Here is a 16982-nt window from a genome sequence, read left to right as displayed (position 1 = left end):
AAGACTTTTAAGATAAGGGCAAAGCAGAGAGACATTGGGCACAGCAAACAGTGAAACCCATGTGGGACAGGAATGTGTCCAACCTGATTATCTCATATCTACCCCAGTGCTTAGAACAGTGCCTGGCACGTAGGAAGTGCTTAACAAATACCATTACATAAAAAAAGATAGAATAGCTCAACAAGGGAGAGTCTTTGTGTATGTTAGATTTGAGACTGATAGTTCTGTATTGGCCTGGTCAGTTACAGATGAACCTATTTCATGATCAACAGTGTCTTCGAGTACAAAGAACCACTATACCACCTTACCCTCTTTTGTACATCAGAAAGGCCAGGTGTCTATTCATGGCTCCACCACTTGTCAGTCGCGTGACTTCGGGCAAGTCACGCAACTTCTCTGTGCCTCAGCTACCTCATCTGTAAAATGAGGATTAATATTGTGAGCCCCATGTGGGCCATGGACTGGGTCCAAACAGATTAGCTTGTATCTATCCCAAAGTTTAGCACAGTTCCTGGCACATAGTAAGCACTTCACAAATACTGTTAAAGAATTGCTTCCCCAAATGTTAAGCCAAGTATAGTTTCCCATGGAAGTTAAGTACATTGATATGCTCTCAGATCCTTCCAAAGTAACCAAAGCACTATATATATTTTAGAACTGTGATAAAACACAATGTGGTAAAATAGCAACATAAATATGTACTAGTATTGAAAACTTCGAGTTCTTCTCCTGGGTGGGACTGGGATTATGTCAACCAATCTGTTATATTTGGTATCTTGCCCCTGTGCTCTCACATAGCACATAATAAAAGGTAGGAATAATAGTATTAAGTGCATGTTGTGTGCAAAGCACAGTACCAAGCCCTGGAAAGAATTCCATAGCTAATTGGATTTTTTACGTGTGCTTCCTGTGCTTCATTTCCAAGTGTCTTCTTTCACTTTCTCTTAAGCAAAAAAAGCACCTGAATAATAGATTAGCCATAACTGTGTGTGTGTGTGTTTAGTGGGACTCGTTTAGCACTTACTGTGCGTCAAACACCATTCTGCGCTTGGGTAGGTACAAAGTCAATTAGATCGGACACAGTCCCCGTCCCGCATGGGGCTCAAGTTTTCAGTGATAAGGAGAACAGGTGTTGAATCCCCATTTTACAGTTGAGGAAACCAAGGCATGGAGAAATTAGGTGACTTGCCCAAAGTCACACAGCTAGCAATTGGCAGAGCAATTAGCAGAGCATTTGGCAGGCCTGGGATTAGAATTCAGATCCTCCAACTCCCAGGCCCACGCTCTTTCCACTAGGCCACTGCAGGGAAGGGAATGCCATAAGGCAAGATAAGGCAAAGGATTATAGGGGACGAGGTTGGGATGGTGTGCATTCTGGGCAGATATCAGGAATACGGGCACTGCTGCCAGGGCAGAGAAGTGGTTCAGGGAACTTGAGTGGAGGAGCAAGAGAAGGAAGGCGGGCGAGGAGTCCTGCTGCGGACCACGGTGTCTCGTGTCCCCCTCTGAGCTAAGGAGTGAACTGACTGCACCACCGTGCTGGCTCCCCACTCGCTCTCTTTTTTGTGGTGTTTAAAAACTGCATTTAAATATGGCATTTTTGGCATTCCTTACAGTATTTGTTAAGTGCTTACTATGGGCCAGGCACTGTACTAAACGCTGGGGGAGATACAAGCTAATCGGGTTGGGCACTCTCCATGACCCACATGGGGCTCACAGTCTTAATCCCCATTTTACAGATGAGGGAACTGAGGCAAAGGAAAGTTAAGTGACTTGCCCAAAGCCGTCACTCAGTATTTATACTATTCTTAGGTGTCAAGCACTGTTTTAAATGCTGAGGTGGGTGCATGCCAATCAGGTTGGAATCCCATTTTTTAAGTTGAGGAAACTGAGACACAAAGAAGTGAGGTGACCAAGTTCACACAGTAGGCAAGTGGCTGAGGCAGGATTAGAACCCAGGTCTTCTTACTCCCAGGCCCGTGCTTCTTCCAGCTGGTTTTCACCTTTGGCCTTTTCCTCCTTCCTTTCCTCTGGAAGACCCTCTAGCCTCTCCGTTGCCGCTCCTGGGGCTGAACATCAGGAGGGATGCTTGTGTTCAGTTTCTTGTCGTCAGTCTCGTGATGTGTGTCTCCTTTGTGTTTTTTATCCTAGCAACCATATCTTTTCTAAATCTCAAATTACCCAGAGAACGCTGTGATAGGGTTTACCAAAATATTTATGACATCAGTCCTTATTAGGCTCTGTTTGATTCTGAGAGTGAGAGGAAGTGATGGATGGTTTGAAAGCCTGTCACAAAGAACTGGGTCAAAATTAGCATGCCTGAAGATAACAGTGGTATATTTGACAGGCATATTTATTTGTTTTACCATGCAAAGTTAAGGCATTTTAAAAAACTGATTTTGTATCCACAACTTATTGCTTTTTCGCCTTTGATGTTTTTCAGTGTTCATCCACAATGCATTGCCTTTCGTAGGGTTTGGCTTTCTGGATAATGCAATCATGATTGTTGCTGTAAGTTTTTTCCCCTCACTTGTTTCTGATTCTGTGAAGACATTAATATGACTTTTAACTTTCAGTGAACACAGTTTTCTCCGCAGATATCTTTCAATTTTAGTGAAATCATCCTTCGAACATATTTTCATATTACTTTGCTTTTCTGAGTCTAAGTGTAACTTCTTCATCATGCATGTACCCTAAAATTTAAATCACCTTATAGCCTATCTGAGACCCCTATGCAGCAAGAACTAGGTCTTTAAGGGATGGAATCTGAAAGTCCAAGGAGAAGGAAGATGGGTAAATTTACCTTTCCCTCACTCTGGTTGAAGAATTCCAAATAGGTAGCTAAACGTTCCTTTTGTAGTTTGTCCCTTTTTAGGACACCTTCAGGTTTCTGAGTCCTATTGGAGGGATTGCCCTTGAGTAAGTTAATCAATAACAGTACTCTACTAGGCACTTAGGAGAGTGCAATAGAATTTGTAGGCATAATCTCTGCCCTCAAGGATCTTGCAAGCTGGTGACACTAATGTAAATTACGGTAACTGCAGTAAGAGGCAGGGTAATTTACAGGTTTGAGCACTGGGCTGGAAGTGAGAGAATCTTAACTCACTTCCTAGTCCTGTCCACATCTCCCTTCACTCCTCAAAAACCTCTCATAGTTGCTCATCCACCTTCTCATCAAACAAACGCTCCTTACTTTAAAACAGTGCTTTAAAGCACTCAATCTGCTCGTTCCTTCCTATCTTTCCCCACTGATTTATTTCTATAACCCAGCTGGCACGCTTCACTTCTCCAACGCCAACCTACTCTTTGCACCTCAGTCTAATTTATCTGGCCACTAACTCCTTGACCACATCTTCCCATCGGCCTAGCATTCCCTCCCCCTTCTTATGTGACAGACCACCACTCTCCTCATCTTCAAAGCCTTATTCAAATTGCATCTCCTTCACGAGGGTTTCTTCGATTAAGGGCTCATTTCCCCTACTCCCTCTCCCTTCTGCATCACCTGTGCACTTGAATTTGTACCCCTTAAGCCCTCGATATTCAACCCACAGTACTTACATCCAGATCCATAATTGATTTTAATGTCCGTCTCCCCCCTACACTGTAAACTGTCTCCTCCCTAAACTGAAAGCTCCTGATGGGCAGGGACCATGTCTACAAACTCTTTTGTATTGTACTCTCTCAAGCAATTAGTACAGTACTCAACACACTGTAAGCACTTAAAACATACCTTTTATTTACTCCTTGAATAACCTCTGGCAATTTCAACCTCTACTATGGCTTCCCACATCAGTAACAAAAGTGATAAACTGACCTCTGTTTTTCTCCAGGGAGGTTGAGGATTAGTGAGTTGAACTAGTTAGTTGGGTGCTGTGAAATAGTGTGGCATCAGATGGGCGTAGTTCAATCAGTGGTATTCAGGTGCCTACTGTGTGCTTGGGGTTATAGTAAGTGTTTGGGAGAGTACTGTAGAGTTTATAGGCATGGTCCCTGTCCTTAAGGAGTTAATCTAGTGAGGGGGATAGGTTCTCATAATTTTCTATAATTTTCAGGTAGAAGGAAGAGAGGTGGATGTATAGATGTATGAGATAAGTTAGTGGTTTAATAGTAAGCTTTTGGGAAATATTGGTTTAGGAATGAAAGCTGTTTCAGTGTTTGCAAGCAGAATGCCTAAGAAAGTACAGAAGTCAGTTTTTAACTTTGGAATTAAAAGTGAGGATGATATTATAGCCTGCAATCATCCAAAGACCTTTTTCTATTTTCTCCTCTTAATAAACACTATATTCTTAATAGCTGGGATTTGTAATAGCTCTAAAAGTGAATTGTCAGCATTATTCTGTATATAGAAATTCTCAAGGGGAAAAAAATATGTGGTCCTGTATATGTTATTTGCAAACATTTTGAACACGGACAGTTTATCTTGCTAACCTATTTATTTTGCATAAATATTTGTATCTGCAATGAAAACACATCTAATTCCTCTGAAATGTTTTGTGCACTTCTGTGGAGAGGAATTCCATTGTCTACCTCACTTTCCATTTAAAAAGAAATTGGCTATCCCCTATTGTAATATTTTCAGATATTTCCAAATATGAATTCCATAAGTATTTAATTTTTCTAAATGTTTATCATTTTCAGGGAACTCAGATAGAATTGTCTATTGGAGTTATCCTTGGAATTTCCACGATGGCAGGCAAGTAGTGTAAAATGTATCATCTCTGTCCTGATTCTTTTAGGCCTTAGCTCACTGCTCAGCCATTGAATTCATATTGAGAATGCTCTTGTTTGATGAAGAGAGTCATTTGTTCATTTGAATGAACTTTAAGTTCTGAAATGTCTTTTGGGACACTATTCAGAATAGAAACTATTCATTCTTCATCTTTTGCATATATAAAAAACACTTCTGAGCCTCAACAATCATTTATAATCTATTATTATCTATTATCTAATGTATCTATTATATTTTATTTATTATGAGAAGCAGCATGGCTTAGTGGAAAGAGCGTGGGCTTGGGAGTCAGAGGTCATGGGTTCAAATCCCGCCTCCCCCACATGTCTGCTGTGTGACTTTGGGCAAGTCACTTCACTTCTCTGTGCCTCAGTTCCCTCATCTGTAAAATGGGGATTAAGACTGTGAGCCCCACATGGGACAACCTCATCTCCTTGTGTTCCCCCCAGCGCTTAGAACAGTGCTTTGCACGTAGTAAGTGCTTAACAAATACCAACATTATTATTATTATTATTATCTGTTACTTCTGATGCACCCTAATAGGTATTTTGTGATTATAATAGGTAGTCCGGGTTCCTAACTTGCTGATCCCATGCAGTGTATTTCTGTGTAGCTTCCCCTCTGCCAAACTTCACCCTCCTAAAATGACACCAACTCACTAGTAAGGGATCAGCTATTCAGTGTGGAAAAGGAAAATTAGAACAGCAGCAAAAAAGCTTCAGGCCATCGTTTCCCCCGTTCCTTTCTGTGACTCCTCTGCTCCTAAAGCTGGAGAATTTAGCCTTATAATGATTAGAGGGCAAGTGGAAAGCAGATGTCATCGTCGTTCAATCAGTATTGAGCGCTGACTGCGTGTAGAGCATTAGTACTAAAGCGCTTGGGAGAGCACAATATAACAGTAAACAGGCACATTCCCTGCCCACAGCAAGCTTACATCCTAAAGTGGGAGACAGACATTAGTATAAATAAATGAATTAAGGATATAAACATATGTGCTGTGGGATCAGCCCACTGTTGTCAGAATCTGTATGTGGTGGTCTGCTTTGTCCCGAGCTGAAGGAGATTGGGGAAAACCGAGGAGATCGATTTGGGTGAATGGGTTTAGAACCCCGAGGTGGGTTGGTCATGGGTGACACAGGGAACAAAAACATTGGGGGTTCAAAAACATTGGGGGGTTCATCTCCCCTCTCCTTGCTGCCTCAGAGCAAGGGCAACAGCGGAAACCCATCTGTGAAGTGTGGTGGCGGTTTGCCCACAGAAAGTGGTCAGAAAACGCTTGAGTTCTTGAGCCAGCAGAAACGCCGTCACCGCCATAGCTAGAATTACCTCTCCTTTTGGGGAATCCGAGTCAGACTTTTACATCGGGGTCCATCCTCCTGGCCGAGTGAGTTTTTCTCTTTGGGCCGAGGAATTGCAGTTTGAGGGGCACTAACCCTTTCTTTGGGTGGCTTTATTTAAATTTCCCCAGTGTTCCTTACAATGCGGGGTATTAAAACTTCCTCAGTTCCATTGAAACTAATCCGTTTTTTTGTTTTTCAATCTTTTAGCTGCTGCTTTGGGAAATCTTGTGTCAGATTTAGCTGGACTTGGGTAAGTTGGAATTAAAAGGATGGAATGAAAAGCAAATTATTTTTTATAAGAGAATGTTTACGGAGCTAATATTTTAGACCCAAGAGTGTAGGAGAGCTACATGAAGGGGGTGTTTATCAAGCCTGTGCAGGTTTTTAAGTCGGTTTGCGGGGGACATGTCAAAGGTACAAAATGACCATTTCCTTCTATAGTATTAACACTTCATAGAAATGATGGTATGTTAAACCCTAAGAATATTTTTGTGAAGTGTTTAAAGCTGCGGGCAGGGAACGTGTCTACCAACTCTATTATTTGTTATATGTTACATGTTCTGCACACAGTAAGTGTTTAATGAATATGTTTGATTGTTGCATCGTACATGTGTGTTGTTCTCTCAGTCTTGCAGGCTACGTGGAAGCTTTAGCCGCTAGGTTAGGCCTTTCAATTCCTGATTTGACGCCGAAGCAAGTCGATATGTGGCAAACACGACTTAGTGCCCACTTGGTGAGTGGAGCTTTTTTCGTTTAATATGTAATTAAGGCATTAGGGAAATTATGCTTATACTGTATAATGTCCTATTCAAATGGTGGGCGGTCCCAGCTGTGAATGATGTATAAAGTGTAAGCTCCTTGAGGGCAGGGACTACTACCCCTTTAGTTTTTTACTGTATGTTTACAGGCACCCAGTACAGTACTCCATAAAGTTGTTGCTCCATAAGGGCTGCTAATGATGATGACTTGGCTGCAGTTTGATATCCCACTTTGAAGTGAAGGAAACTTGACTTGAGAAAAGAAGAAAGATGGAAAGAAGACCATTCATTCATTCAATCGTATTTATTAAGCGCTTCCTGTGTGCAGAGCAGTGTACTAAAAAACAGCCCTTAGCAGGGAAGGCTGAGTTCTGCAAATGACCTCAGAGAGATTTTGGTTGACTCCTTGAGGTTTTTTTTTCCTTGTTAGCTGTAAAATGCAGTGTGTGCTCTAAAAATTTTTAGTTCTAATCACTGCAGAACATGAATGATGTAAAATTTTGGACAGTCTTATTTTTTTCCTTCAGGCAGTCAATTTTAAATCATAGCCATCTCGGTAAGGATAGAACATATATGTAGTGGTAGCGATTCCTATTAAATTAAGAAAACTTCCCTCTGGATTTTGCTTATACAATTTTGATTTCACATTAAGTACTAAGAGTACAAATCACTGATTTTTTACGTGATCAAGATTGGTGATCTATTGACCTTCCTATGCATTTACTGCCTTGTTTTTAAGGGAATATTTAAAGAGTGTATTCTTTTATCTAAAACACACCAAATTCTCAATTACTGCCACCACTCTTCCAAAACATCCAAGCAGTATGTTGGTATATGATTGCCCATTTCAAAAATGCCGTGGAACTGATAAATATGTAGTATGAAAGCAAAGCTGGATAATTCCCTAAGTGGGAGAGGATGAAAGTATTTGACCGAAGTTAACTACGTGTGATAATGTGTGTTAAGGAAGAAAAGAGTTTGTGAGTGCTTCAGTGCCAGTGTTGAATTTTTCTTCTGGCTTAATGGAGCTTCTCAGCAAAGTGCAAATATATATGGTGAAAATGAATGCTCGTGATTTTTTCACAGATGCTTTCTCTGAAAGGTAAAGATCAAGTGGGACATTTCTGATAAGATTCTAGATTTTAAATGGCAAGGGATTAAGATTTTAGCATTCATTTGGACAGGGCTGGTTAAGAATCATTGTTTTCATTTGGGCTTTTCGTATAAAACTTGTCTGAGGCTAGCCGACTTTTTTTCATTTGTTTAAATCTGCGCTTTGCTCATGTTGCCAGAAACTGTCATAAGAATCGTAAGTGTAAGAGAGATGTTTACTATCACTGAGTTTAGAATGTAGTATAGTCACAAGTCTACTCTCACAGTTTTCTTAGGCAAGGACCGCCTTCTATCAATCATCAAGCACATAGAAATTATTATGTTTTCTTCCTGACAGCAAATAATTTTGTTTTTCACCCTTATGTCTCATCAGGGTAAAGGTGTTGGAGTGGCCATTGGTTGCCTTCTAGGAATGTTTCCTTTGCTCTTCTTTGGCGATGAAGAAGAAAAACTGGAAGATAAAAATTAACCCTTTTAGAATACCTATAAAAAGATGTAAACTAATGTACCTCAGTTATTTAGTATGCTGTCATGACATTTAGGAAGTAAGACAGTAACAGTGTATAGACACGGGAACAAAAATCCAGCATGTTTTATGAAAACACTAACTTATTGTGACTTTGTCTTAGTACATACATCTTTTTATAAAAAAAAAAAACCCAAAACAGTTAGCATCCTATTAATGTAAACTGTTGAAATGCCTTTACTGGTGGCAATCAACATTTTTCAGTGCTTTATCTCCATTGTAGTAAAGTTATTTTAAAAAAACTGCCAGTCGAGGATGCATTGAGGGGATTCAGATTTGCATATTTGGTATATAACCTGGCTCTCTGTTGTTCCAATTCAAGCTCTGGCTTTTCCTCCATTTTCCTTTCATTTCAATTAAAAGTTCATGATATTTTTCTTCCCTGACCCTACCCAGGCCCCATTTTCATTTTCATTCTTTTTAAAATATTAATTATGGTATTTGTTAAGTGCTTAACTGTGTGCTAAGCACAGTTGTAAGCACTGGGGTAGATACGAGGTAATCAGGTTGTCCCACATGGGACTCATAGTCTTAATCCCCATTTTACAGATGAGGTAACTGAGGCACAGAGAAGTTAAAAGTGGCTTGCCTAAGGTCATACAGTAGAGAAGTGGCAGAGCCAGGATCAGAACCCACGTCCGCTGATTCCCAAGTCCGTGCTTTTTCCACTAAGCCACGCTGTCCTTCATCTAAGCCCAAGCCCAGAAATATCTTTTTGCCCACCCGCATTGATGAGTCAGAATCACTGTGGATGCAGCGTGCTTGTTTAGGTCTGGCCCCTGCATTATTTTCTGCACTCATTCTGTTGAATTCTGAGTCAGATGTGACTGAGCATTGAAGACTTATTCCCTCCCCACAACCCCAACCAAATACTCGTTAGTTCATACCTTCAAGCTATCTTTTCCCTTAATCATCATATAGTGGTTTCACCCGGTGCCACTATAGCTCATGATGGAAAAATAGCTCGGTGTTGCCCCTTGAACAAAAGCCCAAGTCACTCTAGAAGTGGGAAATAAGATTGAGGAGGCATTGTAGACATTATGGGAATATAAAAAGCTATTTAAAGGAGCAGAAGTTGGGAGCTGGCAAGCAACTTTATGAAGGTTAGTGGGAAGGTTGGAGTTGGATGGGAAGGACTAGCAAGGTTAGTGTGAATCTAGTCACTGGGCTCTGCAGATGAATGATCCTTTTCAAAAAAATTCTGCTTCCTTATGAGTCACGTTTCCAGTATCTGAACCCTGGGACCTGAGTAAGGCTATCATTCAAACTCCTTCCTGGGGAAAGAGAAGGGAAAAATAAATTGAGCACTTACTATGTGCAGAGGACTGTACTAAGTGCTTGGGAGAATACACGGCAGTAGAATTAGCAGACATGTTCCCTGCCCATAAAGAGTTTATGGTGTAGGGATATAACCAAGGGATTTTTTCCCTAAGGGTTCACCTACCAGTTGGTTAAACTGAAAGCATTTTTTTTTCCATTTGGATTTGCAGAACTGACTTCAAAAAATTGGTGTTCACAGGCAAAACTTAGCCTTTTCTGTGTTGTTTTCTTGCTGTGCAAATTGTTAATCTACAGCAACAAACCAAGAGCTTGTATTGCCTTATTTGCTTCCATAACCTCTTTTAAAGTGTAGTCTTCTTAGAATTATTTTGAGTTCTGTATGATTGATCTACATATAATCACAAATTATAGACTAATAATTTAAATTATTTAGCGATTCTTGTGGCTTTTCAGTATTTGTCCATTAACCATGTAATTATAAGTCGGTATTAGCTGTGCAAAATAGTCTTTTGCCTCTTGAAATATATAAAATATGAGAAAAGATTCCCAAAGAAAAAACCAGCTTTGGTCATCCTTGGTCTTGATATTGTTTTTGTATATATGTATAAATATATAAATTTATATATATATACACATGCATATGTATAATTTTAGGTTAAGATTTGCCGAAACTGTATTTTTGGGTTTTTTTTTCAATTGAAATGTTTGCTTTAGCTTTTGTTTTGAAGATAGCTGAACTGTACCATAAAGTAATTTACCATAAATTATTTCTTCAGTAGCAATCAATTAGTGGTATTTAGTGAGCACTTACTGTGTGCAGAGCACTGTACTAAGCACTTGGGAGAGTACAACATAACAGACACATTCCCTGCCCACAAACGAGCGTATCCACATGATTTTGCGCCATTCTTTAGTAGTCCTGGGAGACAGAGGGGAAAAGACTCTGTAACTGTGAACTACCAAACCGGTACACTATACAACTAGAACAGGATGTCTGAACATTTTGTGTACCTTATGGTACAGGATTTATTTTTGACACTTTCTGTTGTCTTCTAGTAAATCAGAGCAGTGGTTAAGAAGCAGATGTGGCGCGAGGAATTGTGGTTTGTAAATCTGTTTGCCCCTTCCAAAATAAAGCTGTTAAACCAACACACATCAGCTATAGGCTGCTTTCAAGTGGAGGTTCATTTCAAGTGAATGAATCTTTTAAAAATATTTTGCCTCTATTTCCTGTTCACCATCTTCTGATAGAAGTATTTCAGTGTGCTGCTTGGAGTTAAAACTCCAGTTTTCCAGAACTTTCCTATTTTGTTCAGAAAGGGCTTTAGATTGTATTTTCCTCTGAATTCATTCGTCCATAAAGGCTATCTTCAGTCACAGTTGAAGTGTCTTCTACAACATTTTCAATTTGCCAGAACATAAATCTCACAGTACAAACTTTTAATTGACATGTACCGTAAACTTTTTATTATTCAGGTATTGAACGGTTATACAGTGAGTGGAGACCCCGTGATCTTAACCAAAGGAATTTGTTGCTTGAAATCATACCTTCTGTAAGATAATGGTGCTTTGCACGAAGTGGTCTCTGAACAGGGTTTCACCATCTAGAGATGTCCTCCTATAAGTCTGTACCTTTCAATCCATTGAGTCTTCTGTTGTGTAATTCTTTATGAACAGATCTAAGCTGGAACACTCTTGTTCTTCTGTAACAGTTTTCTCAACTATAGAGTGTCGAACGGTAACGAAACTACAAACGGTATTAGATGCTCTAGTGCTATTTGTTTAAATTCATAGCCAATCCCTGTATTATATTTTTTGGATTTGTGCATGTGTGTAAACTGATGGCATTTTGTTGCTCCTGTATGTTCAAGACCATATTGTATTGCCAACTGTTTTTAACTAAGAACAATTGAACTAAACACTCTTTTAAGAAATTGAAAATGTAGTTGTGATTTTGAAATGTCCCTGGCAGAAAACTTTTATTTGTTAACTCAAAGGGCACTGGTGGAGAAATAGTGGGGTTTACTCTGTGTCCAAGGAGTGCCAAGTTGGCTAACTGGAAACCAGAAGTATATTGGAAAAGCTACAGGGTCACATGTTAATTCCTGAGAAATTTGGATGTCTTTGACAACCGAAACAGGAGTGCCAAGAGACCCGGACATCATTATTCATTTATTCATTCAATCGTATTTACTGAGTGCTTACTGTGTGCAGAGCACTTTACTAAGCACTTGGGAAGTACAAGTCGGCAACATAAAGAGACGGTCCCTATCCAGCCACGGGCTCACAGTCTAGAAGGGGGAGACAGACAACAAAACAAAACACATAGATGGGTGTCAAAACTGTTAGAATAAATAGACTTATAGCTATATGCACATCATTAAAATAGAGTTGTAAATATGTACAAGTAAAATAAATAGAGTAATAAATATGTACAAATATATACAAGTACTGTGGAGGAGGGAAGGAGGTTGGGCAGGGGGGTGATGGGGAAGAGGAGAGGAAAAAGGGGGCTGCCTATTATTATTATTATTGTTAATAACTGATCCTGTAGGCTTGCTAAGAGCCACTTAGAGGCTTTAGTATTATATTTCTATAAAAGGAGCCCTTAGTGTTTATGTGATATTTTTTTCCCATTTCATTAGCGACCAGTACTCTTTTTTGGAACCTGCATATACACTAACTTTGGTGCAAAGCCAGCATGATCCACTGAAAACAAATTTCTTGCATTATGAACAGCCTGCTTCTCCAACTTCTCGATATGATTCTAAACTGCCCCAAGGCAGGGACTGTGTCGGTAACTTTGGACTAGGTTCCCAAGCCCCTAGTATAGTGCTTTGCCCCCAGTAGGTCCTGAATAAATGTTGACAGTCACTTTACCAGTGGTCACCGGGACAAAGCAAAAAACGTCCTTGATGTCTATAATTCATACATGCCTATAAGTAAATGAGAATATTTTGAAGGAGTGGGAAATACAGAGTCCTGTTACACATAAGAGGCTAAAAGGAAAAGGAAAAAACTCTGTTGAAAAACAAATTAAAGCTGGTTTGACTAAACAAAGCAGAGTAGTCTAGTGGAAAGAGCACAGGCTTGGGAGTCAGAGGACCGGAGTTGTGATTTTGGCTCTGCTACTTATCCTCGTGATCTTGGGCAAGTCACTTAACTTTTCTGTGCCTCAGTTCCCTGTCTACAAAGTGATTCAGGACCTGATCTCCCTCCTACTTGGTCTCACTCAGCCTGTGAGCCCCATATTACTATAATAATAATAAAGCTATGTGATTGCAAATCATAAAACAAAGCCTCCTCCATGCCATTTCACAAATTTCCTGATGAAATATTCAAAGAGAATGGACGGAGAGGCCTGCGTAATACAGATGAACAAGAAAAGGTTCAGTGCCCGAGATACGGTGGTGAAGGGTGTTGTCAATTTGGGGATTAGGATATAGCGAAGCGTGCTCTTTTGAAATAGAAGAGCATTTTAAATGAACTCAGACATAGGTGCCAACTTACTGTGAGTGTGGGAGCAAATGATGAGGGATTTGGGGGAATAAGAAATGGGGGAAAATAGGTTCAAATTTAATAGGAACTACCCCTAGTGATTTAACTGCATAGTCACAGGAGACTTCCAGCAGGGCCAGTCCAGAATCGTCCATGAACTGGAGAACTTCCAATTAGCGAGGAACCGGAATCCTATTTCAGTCTTAGTTTGGGAGCATTCACAAAACAAGTTTCTAAATCGCCTAGTCAGCAACAGGCCAGAATCCACTCTTGGTGGAAGAGTTGATGCATCTGTATCTGCTGTAAAATTGAAATCATGCCCAAAGTCAATCTGCCTTTCTAGTTGCGGGAAGGGGGACTCTGGTGTCTCTTTAAATCCTCTTCAGAACTGAAGCTATCAGCTTGTTCTCTAGGGGAATATTTGCAGGAGATGTTAACGTCTGCATATTTGTCAGGGAACAGATCAGTGGAAGTGCATACTATGTGTCAAGCACTGTTCTAAGCGCTGGCATAGATACAAGGTAATCACGTCAGACACAGTCCCTGTCCCACATGGGGCTCACAGTCCAAGCATTTAGAAAATAATGTGAGCATCTTCCAGTGTCTCATTGCTCGTCCCACGAGCAGTGCTCTGTTAATTGAAAATTAAAATATCCTAACAACCAGATGTGATTTACTGTAATATTGAACTTTTATTACGAGCGCAGTGTTTCTAGGTCCTTTGTGTAATTGCTGTAAAGGGGCTTGGTTACAGGAATCCAGGAAAGGAAGGAAGGTGTAGAGCTCCCAGCTCGCTTTCCCATCTCCTGTTCTGGTAATTTTTCCTTTAGCCTAAACTCCTCCCTTCTGACTCGTCTTGATTTGATCCGAGTTTGGCCCCATCGAGTTTTCCTTAACTCCGCTCTCACTAGTGCTCCACCCTGCTCCCCTGATCTCCTCACCTCTGACCTTTCTGACCTCTTTGAGTTTGTCCCTGTGGATGGTTGTTGGAAGGACAGGACTGGTAGAACAGTGCTTTGCACATAGTAAGCGCTTAACAAATGCCATCATCATCATTATTAATATTATTATTATTACTATTATTATTATTATGTACTGCTTTGCCTTGCTGGTGCTAGCCATCTGCCATTGGTCCTGGCATCGTGACAGACTTGTCAGTCCTACCAAAGACACTGTTTCTTCTCATTCTAATATGAGGTCCTTCCCTTCAGGAGAGGGACAGAGCCCAGGCATGGGAGTCAGAGGTCATGAGTTCTAATCCTGATTACGCCACTTGTCAGCTGTGTGACTTCTGACTTCTGTGGCTCAGTTCCCTCATCTGTAAAATGGGGATGAAGACTGTGAGCCCCACATGGGACAACCTAATTACCTTGTGTCTATCCCAACGCTTAGAACAGTGCTTGCACGTAGTAAGCACTTAACAGATACCATCTTTTTTTTTTTTTTGAGCTGTTCGGGGGATGGTGGATCTATGTTTTCAGGACCTGTCTCTTTTCTCCCAGCTTTGGAAATGCTGAATGTGAGTGACATGTTATTGGTGGGGGCATTTGTGTCAGGGGTGGACAGAATTCAACTTTCTCTCCTGCAGTCCTTGTCCAAAGCGCATACCCATTCAGCAGCTTCTGGACCTGCCCGGTTTGGTTCAAGGAGGAAGCGTGTGCTCTCTCCTCCTCAATTTTTTTTTTAATCTTTGAATTTTTTTATGGTATTTCTTAAGCACTTACTATGTGCCAGGCAGTGTACTAAGCACTGGGATAGATACAAGCTAATCAGGTTGGACATTGTCCATGCCCCACGTGGTGCTCACAGTCTTTATCCCCACTTTCCAGATGAGGTAGCTGAGGCACAGAGAAATGAAGCGACTTGCCCAAGGTCACCCAGCAGACAAGTGGCAGAGCCTGGTTTAGAACCCAGGTCCTTCTGTCTTCCAGGCCTGTGCTTTATCTGCTAACCCATACTGCTCACTTCTGTCACGCTCTTTGGTGGCAGGGGGTGGTCCGCGATTACAGGTGAGGATGGTTTTTAGTGGAGGACAGGCCTTCAGTGCCTTGGCCTTTCATTCTTTGTAGCTGCCACTGCAATGGAAGAGAAATCAATTAAGTTGGGGGGAAATACCAACCCTACAACCTGCCTGATGAACAGTCACGTCCCTTCTTTTTTTCACAACAAACTGGAGGGATTGAAGTTGATTTCAGCTCTGAAACAGAAGACACACTGCACCTAATCCGTCTGAAAAAGGACTTGAGCATTGTCATTCATTCATTCAATCGTATTTATTGAGCGCTTACTGTGTGCGGAGCACTGTACCAAGCACTTGGGAAGTACAAGTTGGAGGACTCCAGAAAGGCTGTAAGCTAAATCCCCAGGAACGACAGCCATTCTAAAAGAGCAAAATGCCTGAAAAGGACCCAGGGTTAAAGGTCAAACCCTCCAAATCTGGGGGAACTTCCCTTGGAAGCCCCAGTGTTCAGAAATACACAGAAGTAGCTCATAATTGAAAAGCTCTGATGAGAAAACAAGCATTCGATTTAGGCGCTATCATGTCTGCAAGAAAGAACAAGAAAATTAATTGCAGGGTTCAATTTCTCAGCAATTTTTCCACCAGAGTAACTCCAACAGATAAAAAGCACTGTAGCATATTATATTAAAATTCCACTGTCTGCAAGAAAGCAGTTGGAAGTTAGTATATATTACTGTTTTATCAGTTTATCTCAGAATCTTTTGTCTGATAAGAGTTTTGTCTTGGGCTGTATAAGACGAGGTGGGTTTGGTGCCTGGCAGAGAAATTATAATTTTATGGATGATCCATCCAAACGAGCAAAATCATATCTAATTATCCTACAGGGAGAATGGGAGGAGGGTAGGACTGGGAAATTGTGTTTTTTTTTAAAGGTCAGCCTGGTTTGCTGACAGTAGCAACTCTCTGGATGGGCTTTAGTCATAGTTTACCATTCTTACACAATTCTATCAAATAGTCCATTCAGCTTTTGAATATTAAAGCTAGCATTTGGTATCCACCCCACCCTCAGCCCCGGGCACTTATCTCCATATCCTTAATTTAGTCATTTATACTACTGTCTGTCTTCTTTAGACTGTAAACTCCTTGTGGGAAGGGATTGTGTCTACTAGCTCTGTACTGTCCCAAGCACTTAGGACGGTGCTCTGCACACAGTGACAGCACTCAGTAAATACCACTAATTAATTGACTTTTGGGACACAGTGACCCTGACTGTTCTAGAATAATTTGGTGTTCTGACTGTTCTGTGTTCAGCCATCCCTGACTATTATCCCCCATTTTCCAGATGAGGTCATGGAGGTGGTGTGATGAAGGGGCTCGTTTAAGGCAATGAAAAGAACAGATTTGGTCCCAGTGAAAACTTCAGTTTTCCAGACCAGAGCTTCCCATCCAGGGCTAAGGCTGTGTGCTATGATCAAAGATCTTTCAAGTGGGCTCCAGGATGTTCAGAGCTCCACCATTTTTGTTTCTCCCCCAGCCCTTAGTTCAGTGCTGGGCACATAGTAAGTGCTTAACAAATACTACAGTGATGATAGTGATGAGAAAGTGAGCAAATAGGATCAAAGCCATGGAATTTTCCTTTGAGGGCAGTTCCCAGGATTGCACTCATCCTGTCTACTCTTAGATTGGGAGCCCAAAGAGGGGCAGGAACTGTATCTGATCTGATCAATTGTATCTTCTTCAGTGCTTAACAAAGTGCTTAATGAATTCTAATAGTAAT

General features: G+C 40.8%; 1 protein-coding gene across 2 annotated transcripts in view; it reads left to right on the top strand.

Moving 5' to 3' along the window:
- TMEM65 (transmembrane protein 65) overlaps positions 1-8961 on the top strand; it is a 30733-nt gene extending 21772 nt beyond the window's left edge. For both annotated transcript variants that reach the window (XM_038760208.1, XM_038760207.1), the window contains 5 exons: positions 2444-2511; positions 4639-4693; positions 6277-6319; positions 6697-6802; positions 8314-8961. In XM_038760208.1, the coding sequence (XP_038616136.1) occupies positions 2444-2511; positions 4639-4693; positions 6277-6319; positions 6697-6802; positions 8314-8409 (368 nt within the window). In that variant the 3' untranslated portion in view covers positions 8410-8961. The remainder of the gene's footprint in view (positions 1-2443; positions 2512-4638; positions 4694-6276; positions 6320-6696; positions 6803-8313) is intronic.
- Positions 8962-16982: the final 8021 nt, after the last annotated feature.

Source organism: Tachyglossus aculeatus, chromosome 18 (assembly GCF_015852505.1).
Source record: "Tachyglossus aculeatus isolate mTacAcu1 chromosome 18, mTacAcu1.pri, whole genome shotgun sequence".
NCBI classification, from domain to species: Eukaryota; Metazoa; Chordata; class Mammalia; order Monotremata; family Tachyglossidae; genus Tachyglossus; species Tachyglossus aculeatus.
The sequence above is the reverse complement of the archived record's forward strand: the minus strand, read 5'-3'. Positions and strand labels throughout refer to the sequence as shown.